The sequence below is a fragment of the Bos indicus x Bos taurus genome, chromosome 25 (genome assembly GCF_003369695.1).
Source record: "Bos indicus x Bos taurus breed Angus x Brahman F1 hybrid chromosome 25, Bos_hybrid_MaternalHap_v2.0, whole genome shotgun sequence".
NCBI classification, from domain to species: domain Eukaryota; kingdom Metazoa; phylum Chordata; class Mammalia; order Artiodactyla; family Bovidae; genus Bos; species Bos indicus x Bos taurus.
In genome coordinates this window covers 8696288-8720567 of record NC_040100.1, presented here as the reverse complement: position 1 = coordinate 8720567, position 24280 = coordinate 8696288, and the positions used below count along the sequence as shown (strand labels likewise).

Sequence of the window (24280 nt, the reverse complement as noted above, 5' to 3'; positions counted from 1 at the left end):
GCGCGCTTCGCGACAGAGCCGTAAAGGCGCTCGCGCGGGCACGGAGCATGGCTGTGTACTCGGCGGCGGCGGCCGTGCTGGCCGGCGTGGAGAGCCGCCAGGGTTCGCTCAAGGGGCTGGTATACGCCAGCAACTTCCAGGTAGCAGGGTTCGGGGTTCGTGCCCGGGAGGGGGGCCCCGGCAGGGGGCTAGCTCGGCCCGGCCCGCGTCTCACCTGGGTTCTCTCGGCCGAGCGCAGAACGTGAAGCAGCTGTACGCGCTGGTGTGCGAGACGCAGCGCTACTCCGCCGTGCTGGACGCCGTGATCGCCAACGCCGGCCTCCTGCGAGCCGAGAAGAAGCTGCGGCCGCACCTAGCCAAGGTAACTGGAGGGTGCGTGCTAAATGGCTTCAGTCGTGTCTGACTCTGTGAGACCCCATGAACAGCAGCCCACCAGGCTCCTCTGTCCACAGGATTCTCCAGGCAAGAATACTGGAGTGGGTTGCCGTATCTCTGTCCAACAGGAGGGTGAGCCCCTCCTAACCTTAGGGTCTCTGCTCCGTCGCCGTCCACTGTGTGATGCTAGCAAGTCGCTCCCCCGAAATGAGGAGCGCAGCCCCTCGCTGGTTTAAGAATTGAGAGGAGGTGCACATACTTTCAGTTCAGTTCAGTCGCTCAGTCGTGTCAGACTCTTTGCGACCCCATGAATCGCAGCACGCCAGGCCTCCCTGTCCATCACCAATTCCCGGAGTTCACTCAGACTCACGTCCATCGAGTCAGTGATGCCATCCAGCCATCTCATCCTCTGTCCTCCCCTTCTCCTCCTGCCCCCAATCTCTCCCAGCATCAGTCTTTTCCAATGAGTCAACTCTTCGCATGAGGTGGCCAAAGTACTGGAGTTTCAGCTTTAGCATCATTCCTTCCAAAGAAATCCCAGGGCACATACTTTAGGCGAAGGCAATGGCAGCCCACTCCAGTACTCTTGCCTGGAAGATCCCATGGATTGGAGGAGCCTGGTAGGCTGCAGTCCATGGGGTCGCTAAGAGTCGGATAGGACTGAGCGACTTCACTTTCTCTTTTCACTTTCATGCATTGGAGAAGGAAACGGCAACCAACTCCAGTGTTCTTGCCTGGAGAATCCCAGGGGCGGGAGAGCCTGGTGGGCTGCTGTCTCTGGGGTCGCACAGAGTCGGACACGACTGAAGCGACTTAGCAGGAGCAGCAGCACATGCTTTAACTTTGAGCCTTGTGTGAAAGATTAAGAACAGAAGACCAAAGTGTTGATAGCACAGCAAGCTCTGTTTAGGTAAAACGAAAAGGTGATGTTGACAAGGGAGGAGGGTTCAGATCCAGAGCTTTTCCTGGTGAGAAGCCATGGGGAAGGGGTTCGGGACTGGGAAGCCAGGCACCAGGTTCAAATCGTGACCTGTCCGTTAATTTCTTGTGTGATCTTGAACAGGGTAGCTCACTTTTACCCGTTACTATCTTGATAGGTGGTCTGTTCAACTCTTCCAGTTCCAGCACTGTGGAGTTCCAGGATCTTCATACTCAAGGTTTTCTCGCCTCCTTTCTCCATCCCAGGTGCTAGTATATGACTTATTGCTGGGAAAAGGCTTTAGAGGGCGCGGGGGCCGATGGAAACCTCTGCTGGAGCGGCACCAGGCCAGGCTGAAGGCTGAGTTGGCGCGGCTCAAGGTTCGTCAAGGTGTGAGCCGGAATGAGGACCTGTTGGAAGTGGGATCCAAGCCTGGCTCAGGTGAGCTGGGAGGTGTTGTGGAGATAGGGGATAGCCATCAGGCCCTCGGGAGTGGGCCCGGTTCCTGCTCACTCACTGCTGATTGCTTCCTAGCCTCCCAGGTGCCTCGATTTGTGCGAGTGAACATTCTGAAGACCTGTGCTGAAGATGCCATTGATTATTTTAAGAGACAAGGTTTCTCCTACCAGGGTCGGGCTTCCAGGTGAGTTTAGAACCCTGCCTGAGCATGGAATAGGTTTCCCAGGTGGCTCAGTGGTTAAGAATCAGCCTACCAATGCAGGGGATCCAGGTTTGATCCTTGGATCGGGAAGATCCGCTGGAGGAGGAAATGGCAAGCCACTCCAGTATTCTTGCCTGGAGAACCCCTTGGACAGAGCAGCTTGGTGGGCTGCAGTCAGTGGGGGTCACACAGAGTCAGACGTGACTGAGCATGGAATGTTGTATTAAATAGAAGTGACTAGAATAGGTGTCCTTGTCTTGTGCCTGATTTTAGAGCAAGAACTTTCGGCCTTTCCCCATTGAGTGTGATGTGAGCTGTGGGTCTGTCATATGCAGACTTTATTATGTTGCTGTATGTTCCTTCAGTACCAAGTTTGATGAGAATTTTTATCATGGGTGGATGCTGAATTTTTCAAATGGCTTTTCTGCATCTGTTGAGATGGTCATGTGATTTTTGTCGTTTGCGGTATATCACATGTTGATTACTTTGTGGATATGGAACCACCCTTGCATCCCTGAACTTGGCATCTTGCGCATCCCTTGTTTGAACAGATGTCACTGTTGCACACCCATTTGGTCAGAGTATAAACGGAGTTATCGTACATGCTTCCCTGCTGTCTGTCTGGTCGTTTACTGCTCTGCCTTTGGTGTCTCTCTTCTCTGGACACGGCCTGGGTTTAAGCAGCGTATCCTGCCGTGACTGGCAGGAGAGCCCTCAGCCGGCCTCCCCACGTCCAGACTTTGTTGTCACGCTCATCCTCTTTGTGTTGGGTGCAGAAAGTTCTGGATGCAGATCTGACGCTTTACTCCCTCACTAGAAACCCTTGGCCCTCCGCTGGGCTGTGCCTCCCTGCCCCATTTCCAGGCCCGCCTGCTGTGCACCTGTGTTCCCACGGTGGTTGCTGCTCAGTAGCCACCCACCCCCACCCCCACCGCCCCGCCCCGCCCCTGCACTCTCCTGCCTCCTGTTCTGTCCGTCCACAGCTCTGGGAAGTGGCCTCCTCTCCCTCCGTCGCTCTCATCTGTTGTAGATGTCTCCCTGTCAGCCTTCAGCGTGTCGCTTAGAGACCAGGGTGGTGGAGGATGGCTGTATGTAGGTTTGGATACCAGCTCTGCTACTTGTTGGGCTTCCCTAGTGGCTCAGACGGTAAAGAATGTGCCTGCAATGTGGGAGGCCTGGGTTTGGTCCCTGAGTTGGGAAGATCCCCTGGAGAAGGGAATGGCTTCCCACTCCAGTATTCTTGCCTGGAGAATTCCATGGACAGAGGACCCTGGTGGGCTACAGTCCACAGGGTCTCAGAGTCAGACATGACTGAGCGACTCACTCTTTCTTTCTGCTACTTGTTAGCTTTCTCATTTGAGTTGTTACTCTCGAGTTATTTTCATGTTTTCTACATGGAGCAAGTGAATGGACAGTCCTTCTCCATAGTTTAGAGAACAAAGTTTTCACCTCAGCTCCTCAGGGTACTAATTCTTCCATCAGGAATCAACTCAGTACTCACCTCCCTGTACCAGGCCCCTCTCCCCAGGGTTATGTTCTGATAGTACTGGCTGTTGCGAGCCTAATGTGTGCAAAGTCTTTTCTTAACGAGGTTTACATGCCATTTAATACCCACCTACCGTTTTCCAGAAGTACAGAGGCTGAGGCGCCCATGCCTTCACCTCTGGGATCTTCTGGACACAGAGTCAGACCTGAGAACCCCATTCTCTTACCTGCTGCCTCTATCTTATCAGCGTGTTAATATACTTAAAAGTAGAGCAGTTTTAAGCATTTGTCGCATCAGTAAGCAGTCAGGTGACGTGTGACGTGCCTGGCTGGTACCTGGCCTTGAAGGATGCATAAAATGTGGAATAAGCAGTTCGTATTCCCTGGCAGCCTCAACGACATCAGGGCCCTCAAAGGGAAGTGTTTTCTCCTGGATCCCTTGCTGCCAGAGTTGCTTGTGTTTCCTGCCCAAACAGATCTGCACAACCATCCACTGTACCAAGCTGGTCACCTCATCCTGCAAGACAAGGTAGGGAGGATGGGTGGAAAGGGGGGAAACAGGTGGGGAGTGGTCAGCCTGGGGCCTCCGTTCACCCAGCCCCTGTGCTCTGCGCTGCCAGGCAAGCTGTCTCCCGGCCATGCTGCTGGCTCCGCCCCCAGGGTCCCACGTCATTGATGCATGCGCTGCCCCAGGCAATAAGACCAGTCACCTGGCTGCTCTTCTCAAGAACCAAGGGTGAGTGCCCTGGTCAGACAGGAGCGGGGTGGGATGTGATCCCGTACTTTGTAGGAAGAGATAAGGAACACTTATTCCAGGAAGTCCTGCAGGCTGAAAGGAGGCCTTGCCTTTCAGTGTTCCCTTCAGGACCTAGGGCAGTTCCCTAAGCTTCCCAGTGGGCGGCAGGTATGAGCTGTGAGTCCCTGAGCCCTCGGAGCACAGAGCCCAGGCCAGCTATTTCTGACCACGGAGCTTTTAAATTTAGAATTTAAAGACATTTAAATAGCGTGTCTTGACTTCAAGTACGTGTTACTGTGTCAGAGTTGTGGGCTCTTACACGCTCCTTTAAGTTCTCAGTTCACTTCAACTCTGTTCCCCTCCCTAGGAAGATCTTCGCCTTTGACCAGGATGCCAAGCGACTGGCGTCTATGGCTACCCTGCTGGCCCGGGCGGGGGTCTCCTGCTGCGAGCTGGCCGAGCAGGACTTCCTGGCGGTCTCGCCCTCGGACCAGCGTTATTGTCAGGTCCAGTACATCTTGCTGGATCCCTCCTGTAGCGGCTCTGGTGAGATGGCGGGGAGCACGGCCCAGGGCCCCACAGACCCAGAGCAACCTTGGGGCATGAGGGGTGGTCGGGTGTCCTGGCCTGAGGTTTGGTTCCTGTGACGCTTGACAGACGTGCTCTCCTGGAAGCGGAATCTGCTCTTCCGGGCTGGCTGTGCTGAAAGCACTCTTCCCTAGGGATGCCCAGCAGGCAGCTGGAGGAGCCCAAGTCTTGCACGCCGAGCCCGGAGCGCCTGCGAGCACTGGCTGCCTTCCAGCAGCGGGCACTGAGCCACGCGCTCACGTTTCCCGCCCTGCGACGCCTCGTCTACTCCACGTGCTCTGTCTGCCAAGAAGAGAATGAAGACGTGGTGCGAGCCGCCTTGCAGCAGAGCCCGGGGGCCTTCAGGTAGTGGGTGTCCCCCAGGGCCTGGGGGAGGGGGCCGCCTCTGACCTAGAAGCCCATCCCATTTCCTGCCTGCAGGCTGGCTCCCGTCCTCCCCTCCTGGCCGCACCGAGGCCTCAGTGCCTTTCCAGGCGCTGAACACTGCCTCCGGGCCTCCCCTGAGACCACGCTCACCGGTGGCTTCTTCATCGCGGTGCTTGAGCGGGTAGAGGAGCCAAGGTGAGTGACCGGGGGGCCTCCTGGAAGAGGCTGGAGGACTGGGGCACATCTCACTCCCTTTACTTTTCTTCTAGCTCCGGCTCACAAGCCAAAGCAGCAGCGTCAGAGCTGACGCCCAGCCCAGCCCCAAAGGGGAAGAAGAGGCGGCGGAAAGCGGCGGCTGCCCCTGGCACGTAGTGGGCGCAGAGCACCGACTCCTCTCAGGCCCCAGATGGCAGTCTGGTCATGGCTAGAGGAAGAAGACCGGGAACCCTGTTCCTCCAGCTGGAGAGAGGACACTCCTCTGCTTTGGGTCCCCTTCCCTGGGCTGTGCTTTTGTGGGTGACGCACTGCTGCTCACAAAAATAAAACGCAGGACATGGTCTACGATAGATCACAGTTTTTTTTATTCTTAATGACATAAGCAAGGAGAAAAATCTCACATTCATACTAAAAATTCCAACTAGACTCACAGGAATTCAGTCTTCGTGTATAATGGAAAGTCCCAGCCTCCCGTCCCTGTCCAGTGCACGTGCGTGTCCACACCCACATTTCCGCGCTCACACTCGGGACGGGGGGCTCCTGAACCAGCTGTCCTGCCTGTGGAGCTGAGGTAATCGAGCCGAGGGTCTACCTTCCGTGAGGTATAGGCAGCAGCCTGATTTCTAGACCCGTGCCCGCCCCTTCCCATCCGAGCAGGTACTCGGGACTCAGGCCCCCCACAGCTCCACACACAACAGAGCTCTCGGGGTGTGGAGGCGCATCCCCCGCCACGAACCATTCACCCTCAGTCACAAAGGGGAGGGGACTAGTTACACCTACATCACATTATTCATAAAATAAGAATTACATTTTGTTTCCAGAAGGAGCTCAAGTCCCTCAGGAATGCTGCTGGGACAGCACCTGAGCCTCCTCTTCACACAGGCATAACTTAACTCTACACAACTAATTTCTAGTCAAATAGCATTTATACTGAACCACCTCAATGAACCAAGCTTGAAGGAATTTAAAAGGCAATTTAGCTTAAATACAAAAATAAATTTTTATTGTTAAAAAATGTTTAAATATTTTTTTTTTCTTTTAATTTAGACACACGCATTCATACTTCTCCCAAAGAGGATGGGCATGGCAGCAAGGCTCATGGGCCTGGGGTAAGGGGTTTGGGAACAAAGGGAGAAGGGAAGGGATGGAGGGAGGAAGACAACAATTTTAAAATGGTTCACTAATTTAGGGTTTCTACCGTATACTACAGACACTGAGGCTAGGTAGGTGGGAAAGGGCGAGCACAGGGCAGAAGCCCTTCCCCTTGGCCCCATGCTCCTGGGCTGCCAGCCCTTAAAGTCGAAACACCATGTCAGAATTCAAGGCTCGGCACCTGGAGCCGCAGTGGCGCCACTGTCCACGTCGCTTAGCAAGGCCCCAGAAACGAGCAACAGTTAATAAGTCCGGCACTACCAACATGCCGCCACTCACACAATTCAATTCTTCCTCCAAACTCGATTCAAAGAGCAACAGACGTGAGCATCAGACAAAACAACACAGGACAAAGCTTTAAACAGACGATCCCGGAGAGGCAGACGGGCCCAGTGAGGTCAACGGGGATGATGGGGGAGCCGGCAGCTGAAAGCAGCAGGGTGGGGTGGCTGTGTGGGGGTGTCCTGCCTGTGCCAAGAGCTTCCCTCTCCCAAGGGAGGCACCACCCCTGGGTCTGCCAGGCTAACAGTCTTGAGCCACCAAGCTTTGAGGGGCCAAACTGGCAGAGTGGGCTGGAGGTGAAAGGTCAGCTCGGACTTGGCAGGACGAAGTGGAACAGCAGGAGCTGCACCTTGGAGCTGGGGTCTCCAAGGCAAAGCTAGACTCAGGACCATTTTAAAAGGAATCGACCCTGCGAGGAACCGGTGAGGGATGAAGCAGCAAGAAGTGGGGAAAGAGTCCCCTCATGGGACTGGAGGGGGAAAGCCACTTGTACAGCCAAGCCAAGCCCGGTGTGGCTTCAGGGACGGTCCACCCCAACCCATCAAGTGCACAGAGATGCAGGTGGCAGGGCTTGACCTTCTGGCCTCCGGCCAAGATGGCTCTCGGGGGAGAAGGCGGGCAGCAGGCTGCCTGCCTGAGCTCACACACTACACGAGCGTCGGGGAAGGAAGTGGGCAGTATGTACAGATGTTTCTTTAGTTCTCTCCAGCTTCACCAGTTCAACTGTTCAAGTAAGGTAACAGGCTTCTGCCCTGCCACGTCCCTCCCCCCATGGCCCCCCAACCTGGGGCTTCTGCTTCCTGAAAGAGGGAAATAGCCCCGGATGCTGCCACTACCTCCCTGGGGGCTGAAGCCAGAGGCCTGGGGTTGGTCTGCTTGACGGAACTAGAAGGATCAGAGGCTCTTCCTAGCAGGTGCCGAGGTCCAGATTTGGGCAAGGGGTGGTGGGGGGCTGGGGGAGGGACGAAGGCTATTTCTTGCGGGTGTGCTGCCTCCGGGCCTGTAGCCGCTGTCGAGCCCCTGGGGTCTTGGATCCCGCACCGATGGAAAAGGAAGGGGCTGTCGATCCTGGAAAGATTCAACAAGATCTCATGAGGGCGGCTGGGACCCGGGAGCACTTCTCTAAAGAACACTGGGTGCTGGAAAAAGGCAATCCCTCTGGGAGAGGCACGGGTTAAAAATGCAAAATCACAAGACCACAGACAGTCTGGGAACAAGGCCTGGACCAACATTTTCACCTGGCTTCCGAGTGGTCAGTTGCCCAACTCCAAACGTGGGCGGTGCTGGACTCCTGGATCGGCCTCAGACAGCTGGATGCTGCCAGCCCGCCCCACCCCTCTCCAGAGAGGAGACAAGGTCACACTGGCCACTTACCGAAAGGTCCGACTCCGACAAAGCCTTGGGCAGGTGTTGAGGACGCCCCAAAGGAGAGGCTGCTGCCAGCTGCTCCCACCCCAGGGGCTGGGGTGTTCTGACCGAAGGTGGGCGTGGAGGTGCCTAGGATGGAGAGAGAGAGCTGTAGGGACCAGGCTGGGGAGCAGAGGGGAGGAGCCTCGAGGGAGTTCGGCTCCTGGCAGGGCCTTCCCGCAGGATATCTGGGCTCTGGGTCCCCCCACTGAAGGACAGCACCGAGCTTCACACCTGCTACGCTGGGCGAGCCTCCCAGCTGGCTGCCAGCGGTGCCACGGCAGGGCTGGCTTCTGGCCACCTAAGGAGCAGGGCCCCTGCACTCCCTCGGCCAGCAAACCCAGCACAGGGGCCGACTCAGTGGACCTCCGCCTTTAGCCTGAGCCCGATTACCTGCCCCCTGAGGACTAGATGCGTTGTCTCTCCCCTTGTTCGCTTGTCCTCCCCTCTCTGCCCTATGGGTCCCCTGAGGCCCACTGGGACTCCCCACCCAGTCCTGCTGTCCCTTCAGCCTCGCCTTCTCATGTAGGGGGAGGCTGGCTGGGGGGTGGTGGGGGGGTGGAAGGCAGATTTCTGCCACTCAAGCTTTCCCTCCTCTCCCTCTCCCACCTCATCACCACCATTGCTCCAGACCCCACCTCCCCCATGGGCACTGACTCTGCGCCCACCTCCCCAGAACACCTGGCCACCACCCATCCCACTGTACTTGCTTCAGATTCAACAGGTTGGCTTCACCAGCTACCACTTAATTCAGGCCTACATGTCACAACTGAACATGGCTGGGAAAACAGCAGTGCTGACGGGCCTCACTCACAACATCATGAGCGTGTGACGCTGCCTATGATGCTACACCCTCTCCCCAGCTCCGAAGCGACTACTTGGGAGGTCCTGCGAGGCCCTCTCACACCCGCCTCCACCCACACCCCAAACCCTCCTCGTCAAAGTCTCGGAGATTAAGTCCATTACTTTCTCAGAAAGGCATTCCTCTGCACTCAGTAATCACGTATTTTACCAAGAAACTGATACTGTATTGATGCATTTAATGCCCATCCCCTTACTACCCCTACATAAAGCTCCAAAGAGTGGACGCTGCCCAGTGGGCCAAGTCAACTCGTGATCATACCTCCAAACACAGGTTTGCTGTCCGGCGTGCTGGTCACACTGAAGGCAAAGGACGTGGTCTGGCTGGGCGTGCCCAAGCTGTTCTGACTCAAGCCTCCCCCAAAAGGTGCTGTGCTGCCAGTGGCCCCACTCTGTCCTGCCCCGAAGCCGAACGCTCCAGAGGCAGCGCCGGTGCCCGGGGTGGCCACACTCATCCCAAAGGCCCCGCTCCCAGCCAGGGTGGCTGGTCCCCCAAACATGAAGGGCGATGGTGTCGTGCCGCCGAACACCGAGCCGCTGGTCCCGCTGCTGGTAGTCTGGGTGGTAGCGCCAAAGCCAGAGGTGGTGGCCGCACCAAAGGAGAAAACAGCTGTGGCGCTGCCAAAGGCCGGCCGGGTGGTGGCGGAGGTGCCGAAGGCGGAGGGTGTGGCTTTCAGACTGCCAAACGCCGGCTGCGCGGCGCCGCCGAACGCTGGCTGGGCTGGGGTCGGCGCTGGGGTCGCAGTCGGGGCTGGGGCCGCAGAGTTACCAAAAGTGAAAGAGCTGCCAAAGCTGGGCACGAGAGCCGGCTTGGCAGCCCCCTGAGGCTGCCCCTCAGCGGCCCCGAAGGTGGGCTGGGGGTTGGCGCCTGGGTAGGATGGGAGAGGGGGCTTGGCACCCGAGGCAAAGGGAATGTTGAAGGCTGGGGTGGTGGTGCTGCTGAACGTCAGCGTGGGCTGGCCGGTGGTAGCTGGAGCGGAGGTGCTGAGGCTGCTGCCAAAACCACCGAAGCCAGTGCTGCTGCTGCTGCTGCTGCTGGGGGCTGTCTGAGGGGCACTGGGAAGTGACTGGCCAAAGGTGGTGACTGATGTGGAGGCGGGCATGGCGGGAGGCTTGCCAAATTGGAATATGGAGCCCCCAGCTGGGGTGAAGCTGGCACCAGAAGTCGGGGGAGTCCCAAAGAGGAAGGGCTGGGAGGCGGAAGCAGTGGTGCTGGTCACGCTGCTGAGGGTGCTGGTCACGCTGCTCACACCGAAGCTGAACGAGGGCTTCGGAGCAGAGTCTGTGGAGGTGCTGGCTGTGGTCACGGAAGTCACTGTGGAGGTGGCAGTGGCCTGGCCGGTGAAGAGAGGGGCACTCGTGGTAGTGGCCAGAGTAGCTGTTTGCTTCAAGAAGGGAGTTAGCCCGGGCACAGATGTGGGTGGCCCCACACTGCTAAAGATTGGCTTGAAAGCGGGGGCTGTGCTGCTGGCAGTCGTGGGGAGGGCCGAGCTGGAAGATGTCACAGCCGTGACCGTGGAAGGGCTAGAGGGCAAGGGGTCCCCACTCTCGCTTTTCAGGGGGGCCACAAAAATGGGCCTGAACATGGGCGATGCTGAAGACGCAGCAGGGGCTACAGAAGCAGGAGGGTTGGCAGCTGGGGTGCTCAGCATTCCAAACAGGATACTCTGCTTGGGGCTGGGAGGCGGGGTGGACAGGGCCTGGGATTTGGTGGACGTCTCAGCCGAAGGGGCCGGAGGGGACTTGGCGGCATCGGTGACGGGTCCTGGGGAAGAAGCCGGGGTCAGCCCCAAGACAGTAGTGGTGGATCTGGAGTCGGAGGAGGTGGCTGGAAGGGCTCCTGACTGTGAGGAGCTCAGAGAGGCCAGAGGACTGGGTGTCTTCGGGGGCGAATCGGCCACAGTGCTGGTCACTCCAGCAGGTTCTGTGGAGAAAGAAAGTGGAGAAAGCAAATTTGAAATACTTCAGATGTGACAGTGTGGCGAATCGGCCACAGTGGTGGTCACTCCAGCAGGCTCTGTGGGAAAGAAAGTGGAGAAAGCAAATCTGGAATACTTCACATGTGACGGTGCTCAAAGCCCAGCACAGTGCTCGGGATTCAACAGTCAACAATTACGACTAAATCCATGTCACAGAACTTAAAAGTGTTCATTCCTGAAAACAGGCCAGTGTTCGTAATCTCCACCCTTCACAGATCATAAGAAAGACTTCAGAAGAGGATAAAAAGTGGGCCCTGTTGGGGATGACATGTACAGAAATGAAGAAAATTCCAATCACCTGAACTTAAGTCCACTTAATAATCTAGATACACCTTATACAGCTAACAAAGATGCACTGGCCTGTATTCACCTGCCAGGTCCAAGTAGAGAGCATATAACGTGAATGAGGAGGTGGTCTCTGAGCCATCTGATACCTGACACATTCTACGATACGATACAGTGCGGCAGAGGAGTGTGTGTATATGCAGTGCCAGGAAGGCTGAACAGCAACAGACCTTGGCAACTTCGAGAAGAGTAATATTACCTTGTGACCGTAGTCTAAGCGTGGGATAAGACATCCTAACCATGTGATCACTGACACTTCCGGGATACCTCACGAGGTCAGCGTTATTTTCTCATCTTACAGATGATGACAAACAAGGCTCAGAGGAGCTGAGGGACTGGGTTTCAAGTCAAGAGCCACTTGGCGACCAAAACTAAGCTGCCTCCCTCAGCTCTGAGTGTTGCAGCCCTTCCCTAAAACTGATGACAACTTCTAAAGCGCTTAGGCCTGCACCAGCTCTGGTTGGAGGAGCTAGAACAGGGTTAGCCTTTAGGACAATTCCCAGGAATTGATGAGCATGGTGCTTTTACTTCTTTAAAAAATTTTTTTATTAAATTACTTGGCTGTGTTTGGGCTTTCTCTAGTGGCAGCGAGCGGGGGCTACTCCTGGTTGTGGTGCGTGGGCTTCTCACTGTGGTGGCTTCTTTTGCTGTGAAGCAGGGGCTCCAGGCACCCAAGTTTCAGTAGCTGTGGCTCACAGGTCCTAGAGCACGTGGGCTTAGCTGCCCTGCAGGATGTGGAATCTTCCCGGACCAGGGATCAAATCTGAGTCCCTGTACATGTGAGTACAGTCACATGTACACCCGTGGCTGATTCATGTCAATGTACGGCAAAAACCACCACAATATCGTAAAGTAATTAGCCTCCAATTAAAATAACTAATTAAAAAAAAAAATCTGAGTCCCTGCACTGGCAGGTAGACTCTTCCCACCCATATACCACCAGGGAAGTGCTGGCACTTATACTTCTACCTAAACCAAGGCTGATGTCATCACACGCGCCAAAGCAAGCTCTCCTGGGAACTCCCTGGCAGCCCAGTAGTTAGGACTCCACGCTTCCACTGCAGCGGTCTGGGTTTGATGCCTGGTCAGGGGATTAAGATCCTACAAGCTGTGTGGTGTGACCAAAAAACAAACAAAACAAAGTAAGCTCTCCCACTCACCAGGGAGGGAAGGTAGCCCCGGGGAATTCTGCATCTTCTTCAAGCTCTCCAAAAGTGGGTTAGCGCTAGGGGCTTGGAGGGTGGTTGGGGATGAAGCAGTCCCAGCGGCAGGCAGGGTCAAAGTGAAGGAAGACTGACCGGCAGGTGGGGCCTCGGTAACAGAGGTCGAGGCAGCGTCTAGGGACGAAAGAAAAGATGACACTGTTTGGGAACTCTTTCCAGTTGCGTATCACGGAGCACGGGAAGTCTGGGGCCTCGGTACAACTCACAAAGGTTTCCCTTCAATGCTCACCATTCTCCAGATTCCACTGAGGGCCCAAATGGATTTCCCACATGAGAAAGACCAAAATAAAACCCAAGGAGACAAAGCCTCTCTGGAGTGGGAAACTGATCTATATTCCTTACCAGTCTTATCCTCTAAGACTTTGTTAAACCATTGTAACGAAGCTTTCTTTTCCAAGTCCAAGTCCTCAGCAGTGATCGAATAACCAAGCTGGGGAGGTGGAGGCTACCAAAGAGAAAAAGAAGTTGTTAATCAGGAGAAACTGTAAGAATCCTGTATTTAGCCTTCCTAAGGTAGAGCTAAGCTGGGGTGGGCAGAAGTAGAGGGACAGGACCATACCAAGGTCAGCTGGTCTCCTCGCCTGGAGGGCAGCAGCTGAACCTTCCGTTTACGCTGCCCGGAGCTGCCAGGTGTTGATGGGGAATTCCATGAGTTCTGCTTCTTCCCTGTGGTTGGATCTGCAACTAAAGAAAGACTTAATCTTCTTCTCTGCCAGAAATGGACAGGTTATCTATCTCCTGTTTTTAACACGGAATTCTCACTGGGTATCTCTGAAAGATTCTATTTTCCATGATTTGGGCTCTTGGATGGTGTTTGCTAGACTACTTCTAATAGTCAAGAGGATATAAAGGGAGAATTGCTCCAAATCAAAGTATACAACTACTTCTGTTGTTCAGTCATGTCCAACTCTTTGCAACCCTATGGACTGTAGCCTGCCAGGGTCTTCTGTCCATGGGATTTTTCAGGCAAGAATACTGGTGTAGGTTGCCATTTCCTTCTCCAGGAGATCTTCCCTACCCATGGATTAAACCTGTGTCTCCTGTATTAGCAGGTGGATTCTTTACCACTGAGCCATCAGGGAAGCCCAGAAAACTGTTTACTGGACAATAGTCATCTGGACTGCTCACAGATACCTCAACCTAAACTTATCCATAGCCTACTGTTATCACATATTATACTGTATTTCTCTGAGTCACCTTTCTCCCTTACCTGACTATAAACCTCTGAAAGACAGAAACATCTCTCTCTGTATCCACCAGGCCCTTGACAAAGCAATGCTCAATACTTCCACCAATAGCCGCTCTAGTGCACTCATCAACTTACTCTTTTCTCCCTGGGACTCCTTGTCTGTTACCAATGGAGTTGAAGAACTAGAATGATGAGAAAGCTCCTCTTCTCTGTAGGAGAAAAAGGCACAATTAAGTTTAGAAAGATTTGCTGACAGAAAGTACTGGATAACTTCCTATACCTGCTTGCCTACCAACTGGTCTAGAACTACCATGATTTAGGACCTCAGTAGGCCAGGACAAAAAAAAAATAGAAGTCAAAAGAAAATCCCAATAGAAATGAATGGAGGCAGTTTATGGAAGCCATGGAGAAAGCTTTGTCTTAAAACAACCACACATCAACACTTTTCAAAACCTTACTTACAGCCCACCAAGTTCCTAAAAGTTCTAGTCACACGTCTGATCCCTAAATTTGACCACAGGTACCCAGAGGGGCGGCTGGAGTCCAGAATGTGAAGTCTGCTGCCCACTGACATCATCCACTCTGTCTGCTCTGTTCCGTACGGTCTCTACTCCTGCACCCCCATCACTCACAGTACAGTGTCGGGGAGAGAGCCAGAGGCCTCTACAGTTGGGAACAGAAGAATGGTAAGAGATGAGAGCGACTCAGGTGGGCAGTTCACTGTCCTCTACATGCTGATTTCTTCAGTCCTCCAAATCAGAGCTGAGGAAAACCCAAGAGCCAAGTAAATGTCCCTCCTTTCCTGCCCCTCTCATTAATCCATGCAGCAAATAATAATGGATTCAGTTCAGTCGCTCAGTTGTGTCCGACTCTTTGCGACCTCATGGACTGCAGCACACCAGGCCTCCCTGTGCATCACCACCTCCTGTTTACCCAAACTCAAGTCTGTTGAGTTGGTGAAACATCCAACCATCTCATCCTCTGTCGTCCCCTTCTCCTCCTGCCCTCAACCTTTCCCAGCATCAGGGTCTTTTCCAATGAGTCAACTCTTCGCATGAGGTGGCCAAAGTACTGGAGTTTCAGCTTTAGCATCATTCCTCCCAAAGAAATCCCAGGGCTGATCTCCTTTAGAATGGACTGGTTGGATGTCCTTGTAGTCCAAGAGTCTTCTCCAACTCCACAGTTCAAAAGCATCAATTCTTCGGTGCTCAGCTTTCTTTACAGTCCAACTCTCACATCCATACACGATTACTGGAAAACCCATAGCCTTGACTAGATGGACCTGATTACCTTACCTTACTTTCTTTGCTGGCCTCTCTGGTGTCTGGGAGCGGGATGAGGCTGGGCTAGAGAATGGAGATGAACTGGGACCACTCCTCTTCCACAGCTAAAAGTCAAATACAAGTAAGATTGACCCTGGTTGATAGTTTATCATCCGACCTTTGATAAAGTTCTGTTCATCACTGCATATAACATCTCCTTTTAAGTAACTTAAGAAAAAGTATGAAGAACTAATGGCATGCTAACTAATAAAAGTAGAACGGAAGAATGTACTTTTGGCATTATGTTACAAAAAAGGATGTCACAATCACTTAACAGTTTAGAGCTAAGATGTACGTATAAGTTTGCTCCATATTATCTATGGAAACAATAAAAGTCAACTAAGAAACTGTTCCAACGAAGACAACCTAGTAAACTAGTTTAGTTTTGGTCTCATTAAATTTTCAGTTTTACTTCATTAACTTTATTTTTAAAAATACATTATCATGACATTTATGACTTCTGTAACATTAGTGGTATTTATCATTATATGATAATTATCCATACATCTGTCTCCTCACCAAGCGGAGTTCCCTGATATCAAGGGTAGTCTGGGGACTTCCCTGGTGGTCCAGTGATTAAGAATATGCCTTGCAATGCAAGGGACACTGGTTCAATCCCTGGTCCATGAAGATCCCACATGCTGTGAAGCAACTAAGCCTGTGCACCACAACCACTGAGCCCATGTGTTGCAGTTACCAAAGCCTATGCACCTTAGTGCCTGTGCTCCACATAAGAGAAGCCACTGCAATGAGAAGCGATGAAGAGCAGCCCCTGCTTGCTGCAACTAGAGAAAGCCCACAAACAACGAAGACCCACCATGGCCAAAAAATAAAATAAATTCCAACAAGTACACAGTAAAAATTTCCTTCCTATTTCAACAGTTATTACCAGTTTCTAATATATCCTGTCAAAATTACTCTATACACATCAAAAGATGAAAGAAATCGCAGGATGAATAGAGGACACTATACACAGCTCTGCACTATGCGTTTTAAAAAAATATACTTTGAGACCATTTACAGCAGTACCTATTAAAACTGCCCTATTCTTTTTAACAGTTATATAGTATTTCAACTTACAGAAATATGGTAAGTTATTCAACCAGTCCCTGAAAAAGACATGCTTACATTGCTTCCCAGCTTCTACTATTAAAACGATGGCACAATCAACATCCTCATGCATGTCTCTGACTGTATGTGTAGGGTTAATTCCTAAAAGTAAACCTGCCGGATCTAAGGGCATGTGCATCTCTACTGTTGATAACGCTGCCACCCCACCCTGTAGGGAACTGTACCAAGTGATGCTCCCAACCAGCAATGCATGAGAAGCCCGTTTTTCTTGTTCTTTCTTTGGCCATGCCACAAGGCTTGCTAGATCTTAGTTCCCCTACCAGGGATCAAACTGGGGCCCCAGCAGTGAAAACACCGAGTCCTAACCATTGAACAACCAAGGAAATCCCCATTTTGCAACCTGCTAAACCTTCTAAAACAGACTAGAGTGGCAATACCCACAGACTGATACTAACATCAAAAAGGAAACCACCAGACTTCATCTGTTCCTGACAAGATGCAATCCAAAATACGTGTGTGTGTGGTTAGTCAGTCATCTCTGACTCTTTGTGACCCCCATGGACTGTAGCCCCCCAGGTTCCTCTTTTCCTGGGATTTTCCAAGCAAGAACACTGGAGTGGGTTGCCATCTCCTCCTCCTGATCCAGGATCTTCCTGACCCAGGGATTGAACCCATGTCTCTGGGGTATCCTGCATTGACAGGCAGATTCTTTAGCACTGAGCCACCTGGGAAACCCTAACCCAAAGTACACAGTACCAAAAAAAAGAAAAAAATCCAAGTACACAGTACCACCTGTGCAATATTCTGCCAAATTAACTGAACTTATATGTAATTAAGCCTCGGAAAACAGGGGATAGAGTATAAGTTAAAATGACACCATGATGATGCAAACTTAATCCAAAATATGGGAAATCCTACAGAACAAAACCATCTACTTTTTTCAAAAGCATGAAAAAAAAAAAAAATAGTAACAGTAGTAGTATAGATTAAAAGAGCCTAAGAGAAATATGAACCAAATGTCATCAATTGGTTTTTGGTCCCTGATTCAAACAGTGTAACTGCAATAAGACAGTTTATGGTTGTAAGTGCAATTTAAATGTGAAGTGATATTAGCTAATATTAAATAGCTATTATAAATCGTTTAAGAGGAATAATGGTATTGTACTTATTAATGTGAAAAAAAATCTAAAAATATACTGAAGGACCTATAGCTGAAATGACATGTTTGCAGTTTGTTGTTTTTTGCTTATTTTAACTTGTCTTCATGTCTGTGCATTTATTTTTGCTGTGCTGGTCTTCGCTGCTCTGAAGGACTCGTCTTGCTGCAGTGCACAAGCTTCTCCTTGTGGTGACTTCTCTAGCTGTGGCTGGCGGGCTCCAGAGCAGGGCTTGTTAGCTGTGGTGTGTGGACTTGTTGCCCTGCGGCATGTGGAATCTTCCCAAACCAGGGACTGAACCCATGTCCCCTGCATTGGCAGGCAAATTCTTAACCACTGGACTACCAGGGAAGTCCTCAATTTACTTTAAAACGTTAACAGCAAAACAAATGGGGGGCAGAGGTTGATGGAACATGATTGACAAAATGCTGTTAACTAGTAAAGCTACATGGAGGTCTGTCATGGCATTTTCTTTTTGTGTACGTTTGAAATCTGACATAAGATTTTTAAAATAGGGATAATGAGTGTATACTTAATACGCCTGCTGTCATGATTACATGAGGAAGTGTATGTAAAGTGCTTGGTTAGTAGAGGGGCTGGCCCAGAGAAAGTGCTCAAGGTAAAGGCTGTTATTGTCCTTTTAGCATCCCTACAACTGAGACCTTCATCTTTCATTTACATCACTCTAAGAGCCTTCTGGATTAACTTAACTCAAAATTTTTCTCCCCTCGAAAATCTTCCTCCACAATAAGCTTTATTTTTACTTGGCTACTATAGATTATTAAACAGGCACTGAAATGGGTACTTTTCAAACACTACCTTCAGTCTTTACAATAATCCTTCAGAAATGAGAAATACTGATTAGCCCAAAGCCCCAGAGCTACTGTCAGAGCCAAGACTGGAACCCACATCTGGATATCTGTGTGGTAGCAAAGCTTGCTCTGTTCCCTAAGCTATATCCTACATTCTCTTTCTAAAAAAGAGAATGATAACATTTAAAAAATTTCATCAAATTCTCAACGCCCAGAGGATAAATTTCTTTTATGGTCCAATGCAATCTGGACTACTTGATCTACCTGTTGATAAAATTAGTATCATCCACTGAGTTATGCACCTCTCGCCCATTTATCTGCAGTAACAGCTCTGTCTTGTACCCAGTTCCCACACATGACTGCTCTACTTTTGGAGCTTTCTATTCTGCTCCACTGGGCCGTAGTTATCACTCGAGTGTTTGTATCTGTTAGTGGTAATACCACTATCTGATGGTAGAAGGTGGGAGTGAACACTGGCTGATCGATTAATTAGTGCTGGGAACCCATGTCTCCCACAGCACAGGGTGAATGTACCTGAGAGAGACCACGCGTGGAGCTGTAGGAACTGGCGATGGCGTTGCGGCTGGAGCTGGGGATGCCGCCTGTGCACGTGCTGCTTGTCAAGGAGCTCACAGAAGAGGTGCGGGATCTCTTATTCAGGTGATCATCTGAGTTCTGTGAATTAAGACCTCTCTTCAGAGACCCAGGCCTAAGAAGAAGGGGAGAAGACAGTTGGATGCATTATTAAAGACATTTTTTTAAGGTTTTGTCCATGGACATAGAATCTTTCTTTAAAAAAAAAATCAGTTAAAAAAAATGCTCTTAATTTTATTATTAACAATTTGGCTAAATACATCTGACAGTCAGGAAAAGAAAGTCAAGTATTTTAAAAATCAAAAGTGTGAGTCCACTGCCTAACATTCTAGAAGATGCACACTAATCTATATGACAGAAAACAAATCAGCGGACACCTGGAGATCGGGGCAAGCTGAAAGGAGGTATTACTAAGGGACACAGGAAAATTTTTGGAAGTGACAGTATGTTCATTATCTTGACTGTCGTGACGGTTTCACAGCTGTATGCATGTCACAACTTATCAAACTGTATACTTTAAACAGGCAGATTATTCGCCAATTATAACTGGATAAAACTTTTAAAAAAAACATCAGAGTTAAGAGGAATGAACTATCTTTTCTAAACTTTCAACTAAACAGAAATTCCCTATACCTCTTTCCTATGGAAGAGCCATTCAATCTCTGTTATGATACCAAACCACAGACCAGTTTATTCTTATACTGGATGAAAATGCTTTTCCCTCTAACTTGGATACACTCGCCAATGGATACTACTTGGAGTTGTGCTGAGCAAGTTGTTTTTCTTTTTTGACCTGACAGTCCTTCCATTTTTTGGAGTGAAGAAAGTGAAGTTGCTCAGTCGTGTCTGACTCTTTGCGACCCCATGGACTACAGCCTACCAGGTTCCTCTGTCCATGGGATTTTCCAGACAAAAGTACTGGAGTGGGGTGCCATTTCCTTCTCCAGGAGATCTTCCCAACCCAGGGATTGAACCCAGTCTCCCGCATTGTAGGTAGATGCTTTAACCCTCTGAGCCACCAATATCCAAATTTCCTTATTCTCCTTGAGACTGTTCATCTCTGGGCTAGTATTTATACACCTTCGTCCACCACCCCATAAGATTTTGGTGTACATCCTCTCTTACAGTGTAGTACACCAAACCAAATACACTCCACTGACAATCCAAGCAGAAGTTAGAGAAGCAGGACTATCACTAACCAGCCTCATGTCAGTTTCTGTTCTATCAGCATAGATAGGAGCACATTAGCTTTTTTGGGCAGCCATACTGTACTACTAGCTCAGATTAAGCGGATCAATTCTTTCTCAAATGTATTTAAACTCAAATGTAGAGATGTAATATTTTATCTTCAATTTCATATCATCGCATTTTATCCATTGCACCAACCTTGTCAGCATCTGTTCATACACTTGGTTATTAAATATATTTATAAACCCTCTTAGCTTTAGCATATTTTGTCCATACTAGTGAAAAAACATTAAAAGGAATTAGAAGATAATTGTGGCAAGCTACTCAAAACGTTCCTCTCTGATTTCAAAGATGTGAACCTGAATTAATAAAGCAATACAAAAGCAAAGAAGAAAGTCAACGGGACAATTAATTCTGATAAAGCCCCTTTTCCAAACAGTGTACATCTCATCCACGGATTTTCACTTACTTAGGCACAAAAGAAGCAGGGACGCCATTGGCCACAAGGGGCTCAAACGCTGAATGTCCGCTCCCACTGCTATCATGGCGTCTATGACAAATCAAAAAACTCTCAATTAAATGGAATTACTTCTCCCTCGGCCCCAAATCATATTCCCATATTCTTTTTATACTATTTCTATGGAGCGCAGGTTCCCTGCGAGACAAAAAGAGGGATGCTTCAACCACAAAGATTCCAAAAGTTAAATTTATCCTAAGATTTAGGGCAGTAAGCAAAATATGAAAATATTTCAAGACCTTTTGAACTATTAAGTTGTTTCAATTATTTGCTAATTTCTCACCGAAGTATCAGAATCACAAATTTACCATCCTACCATACCCAAATTAAAAACAAAAACAACATTTTAGGGGTCAACCCACACTCCTGTGGTGCTCTACAGGTTAATATGACAAGTCTGTTAAAGAAAAACTTGACCTATCACATAGAAGGGCTTTGCATGGTGCACATAGTTATCACTTATTCCTATCATGGGAAAGGTAATATAGAATCCTCAAGTATAGGCTCACTAGGGTCAAGAAAAATTACCCCCTGGAGAACATGAGAAACCTAGATGAACCATAAAGTTATTTCTTCTCCCACCTCCACACCTCCTCACCCCCTGCCACTCCTGCTTAGCTAGTTGACTTTAGGTCAAACTGCTCACATGCCAATCATATTTATTTCTAGTCATCATTACCTGATCTTTCTATGACATAAATACACTTGCATTAATATTTCCCTACTCAATTTTGTTATCTGAAGTATCAAAGCTGACCAATTTTTACCCTGTAGGATATGAACAATCTTCTCTAGGTAATGGGGCCAATGATTTTTTAGTGTGAGGCTGCTGTCTCCTTAGAGAACACTTCTTTGACCACCGTATATAAAGAAGCCCCCTTCTCACTACCCTCTGTTTATCTCTACTTGTTTATAATCTATGGTTACCTTGTTTATTTTTATTATCCTTTTTCTCTGGTCTCTCTCAAACCCATGAGGACTCTATCTTGTTCAAAGCTCTATCCACTGTACCTGGAATAGGCTCTGACATATAGTGGGTGCTCCATTCACTGAACTAAAAAAACGACTGGAATCCTTAACTGACTCCTTGCAAAGCCTGTTAAAGCCTTAATAAACTGTTTACTGCATCATCCATACAGAAAAGCAAATAATGAAGGTGGTTTTAGTCCCATTACTGACATATCTACCATACTCTAGTCCTCACTTCTGTTTGCCAAGCATTCCCCTCAGCACAATTACAACAGTGAAATTGGTGGTTACCCAAATAATTAAACACCAGGAGACTCTGAGGGGAAGACTGCAAGCATGCGCTCTCAAAAATAAAGTTTAACTGGTTTGTATCAAAAGTACAAGGTTAACCTGGCTAATAGTTGCCGGCTTATCTCTAGTACTTACGGAAAAAGCAAACTACAAAATTTATCTAACACGTGTCTCAGAAAATGAACAGCACTAATTTAAGACCTTATTATCAACCACTTCTATGAAAACCAAAGAAGGGAATCTACTAAGGGTCACAAACTGGAGCTGGTTTGTGTATTTCTGGAGAGTGACCCTATATTTCAACAAAACCTGGAAGCCCATGGGAGAAGCCTGTTAATTACTCTGCTGGTCCTGTTACCTTCTTTTATTTTCCTGGCCATCAGCAGACATTTGGTCTTCCTCCCCTACTGTCCTCTTCTTTCTCTCTTTGAGGGCATTCAGCACAGTCTCCTTCGCACACGGATCTGGGGCACTGGTCGACGGTGAAGACAGTGTTGAGTTGATCATCTGTTCTGGTCTGGAATGAAAGACACGATTCCAACATCAAGGTATTCTAATTACCAAGCCACACAGCACAGAGTTCAGTCACTGGACATCAGAAGCTAACCAGTAAACAAAAGTATAATTTTATACACTCACAGAAATCACCCTAGGCAATCAAAGATACAGTCTAAGGCAAACGAAACCAAAAGATGGTTCAATTACTAGAATCTGGGATTTCTCATTCAAATAAGCAGCTATTTCTCTTTCTCCTTTGTCAGAGAAATAACCGGAAAAGAATAAAGGAAATACAGACGTTTGACAACACTCACACTGGAGAACGAGCCAGCTTGCTATCCGGAGGCGCAATCCTCACTGTCACGGGGCTGCACACCATTCTGGAATTACGAGCAGACAGCACAGTCTTCTTGTGACAACCATTCCAGCATACTGTGGGAAGCACCCCCAGCAAGGAATACTGGGCCTGCTGGATTGGATAGCGCCTTCGAGGTGTTACTACAAACCGATGTGATAAAGTCCCACAGTCCCTGTGGAGAATGGGAGATACCAAAGAAACTTGAAGAAACATCAGAAAATTTAAATGATTGAAGAACCATGTGGGTTCAGATATTTTTCAGACGCTTTAAACTTTTTAGGCAACACAGAACACACAGTATGTTCATGGCAACTTTCCCTCGTTTCATCTAAGGGCAGAAAGTGACAGCTGCGTAACAGCTGTCCCTACTAGGACTTCCAACAATTGGAGAGGGAAATTGAAAACCTTGCCCACACAAGTAAATTACAATGGAAGAAAAGTGTGGGATGCAGGGAGGAACTTTTCAAGATGCTTCAATCTTTTATGCAATGTCAGTGATATATACTCAAAGTCAAACATTTTAAACACCTAAATGTTCATCTTCTCAACTAAATGTACTTTTCATGACTAGTATTTTCATCAAATTTTTGTATTCTTCTGGATCATCTTTATCAACTTTTATTCATCAAAGAGATGTTTCCTGGGAACACCTCTTTGATCTTGGCTAAACCACAGAATTTCAATTAGTGATCTAAAGCGGGGGGGGGGGGGGAATGGATCTAACAAATCATTTTTAACTACACTTGAAAAATAAATATATTTTCACGAGAGACAGGGATAGTTAATTGTTTATCAAGTATTCTGCTAAATCTATACTGCATGAAAATTCATATGGTTTTAAGAACTGAAAGGAAGGGAACCACTGTGGCATTACATCTCACTCCAAAGGTAAAGGCGGACAGGAGTGAGTAGACACGCATCAGGGTGACTAAGAGGACAAAACGACACAGAATCCACTTTGGACTTAACGGAAAAGAAAATCGGATTTAAAAGTCAAGTCCTCAACTCAAAGCCAGGCAACAGAGGAGAGGCTGTGGGTAAGATCAGGGTTATCTTACCGGTAGGAAGGCCTCCTGGAGGGTCGGAGAAGAGAAGTGGGAAGGGAAGGGTGAACTTGAACACGCTGGGGATGCGCCGACGGAGCCGGCGACGCGGTGCGGACAGGAGGGCGGCGGCCCGGCCTCTCCCGCAGGTCCCTGGCCTCCGGGGCGGGGGCAGGCTGCGGGGGGCCGGGCTTGCCCAGGTAACTGCCCATGAGGAGCAGTTCAGCGGGGTCGGGTCCTTCGAGCGGGCTCCGCGGCTCTAAGAGATTTCCGTTTGCTGCCGATTTGGCAGGAGGCGAGGCGAGCAGTGTTCGCTGACGCCGCGCGTTCCAAACGAGCGAGGAGAGCGCGCGCGAACCTCGGGGCTCGCGGCTCAGTCCCCACCAGGCCGCAGTAGCCCCCACAGCCAGCCAGGCCAGGGCAGCCGCCGCCGGCACCAGGTACAGCACGAGGCCGAGCAGCGACAGGCCGAGAAGCGCCGCCCCGGCCGGCCGGCCACAGCCCCAGCCGCGGCCCTCCCTGACACTCGCTATCGGCCGCCGTCGGTTGCCTCCTCCAGCCGCCGTAGCCGCCGGAGACATCGCGGCTCCGCGCCGCGGAGAAGACTTAAATATCCCAGCGTGCACCGCGCCGCGCGCCGCGTCGCCGCGCGCCGACTACGTCACTGCGCACGCGA

General features: G+C 49.9%; 2 protein-coding genes across 3 annotated transcripts; one reads left to right on the top strand and one right to left on the bottom strand.

Moving 5' to 3' along the window:
• The first annotated feature begins 6 nt into the window (after window positions 1–6).
• NSUN5 (NOP2/Sun RNA methyltransferase family member 5) lies at window positions 7–5696 on the top strand. 2 transcript variants are annotated; one of them, XR_003508586.1, is made up of 10 exons: window positions 7–140; window positions 239–361; window positions 1561–1735; window positions 1829–1937; window positions 3831–3969; window positions 4061–4176; window positions 4548–4722; window positions 4834–5109; window positions 5185–5325; window positions 5400–5696. XR_003508586.1 is itself a non-coding variant. In XM_027526594.1 (10 exons), the coding sequence occupies exons 1-10, from the start codon at window positions 48–50 to the stop codon at window positions 5500–5502; spliced, it is 1389 nt and encodes a 462-aa protein (XP_027382395.1). In that variant the 5' UTR covers window positions 9–47; the 3' UTR covers window positions 5503–5696. The 2 variants fall into 2 exon arrangements, 1 of the variants encoding a protein (XP_027382395.1); XM_027526594.1 differs by having other exon boundaries at window positions 9–140; window positions 4544–4722; window positions 4899–5109.
• On the bottom strand, window positions 5690–24248 carry POM121C (POM121 transmembrane nucleoporin C). Its single transcript, XM_027526593.1, has 13 exons — window positions 23620–24248; window positions 22518–22733; window positions 22064–22222; window positions 20398–20478; window positions 18681–18855; window positions 15080–15171; window positions 13920–13993; window positions 13155–13279; window positions 12938–13040; window positions 12533–12709; window positions 9311–10972; window positions 8155–8277; window positions 5690–7848 (listed from the first exon to the last, which is right to left on the bottom strand). The coding sequence occupies exons 1-13, from the start codon at window positions 24183–24185 to the stop codon at window positions 7751–7753; spliced, it is 3651 nt and encodes a 1216-aa protein (XP_027382394.1). The 5' UTR covers window positions 24186–24248; the 3' UTR covers window positions 5690–7750.
• Window positions 24249–24280: the final 32 nt, after the last annotated feature.

Coding starts and splice junctions, on each gene's coding strand:
- NSUN5 (XM_027526594.1), top strand. CDS start 48: ATGGCTGTGTACTCGGCGGCGGCGGCCGTGCTGGCCGGCGTGGAGAGC. Junction 1,736..1,828: donor GGGATCCAAGCCTGGCTCAG/GTGAGCTGGGAG, acceptor ATTGCTTCCTAG/CCTCCCAGGTGCCTCGATTT. Junction 3,970..4,060: donor ACCTCATCCTGCAAGACAAG/GTAGGGAGGATG, acceptor CTGCGCTGCCAG/GCAAGCTGTCTCCCGGCCAT.
- POM121C (XM_027526593.1), bottom strand. CDS start 24,185: ATGTCTCCGGCGGCTACGGCGGCTGGAGGAGGCAACCGACGGCGGCCG. Junction 13,994..15,079: donor AGGCCAGCAAAGAAAGTAAG/GTAAGGTAATCA, acceptor TTTCTCCTACAG/AGAAGAGGAGCTTTCTCATC. Junction 13,041..13,154: donor GAGGAGACCAGCTGACCTTG/GTATGGTCCTGT, acceptor TCTCTTTGGTAG/CCTCCACCTCCCCAGCTTGG.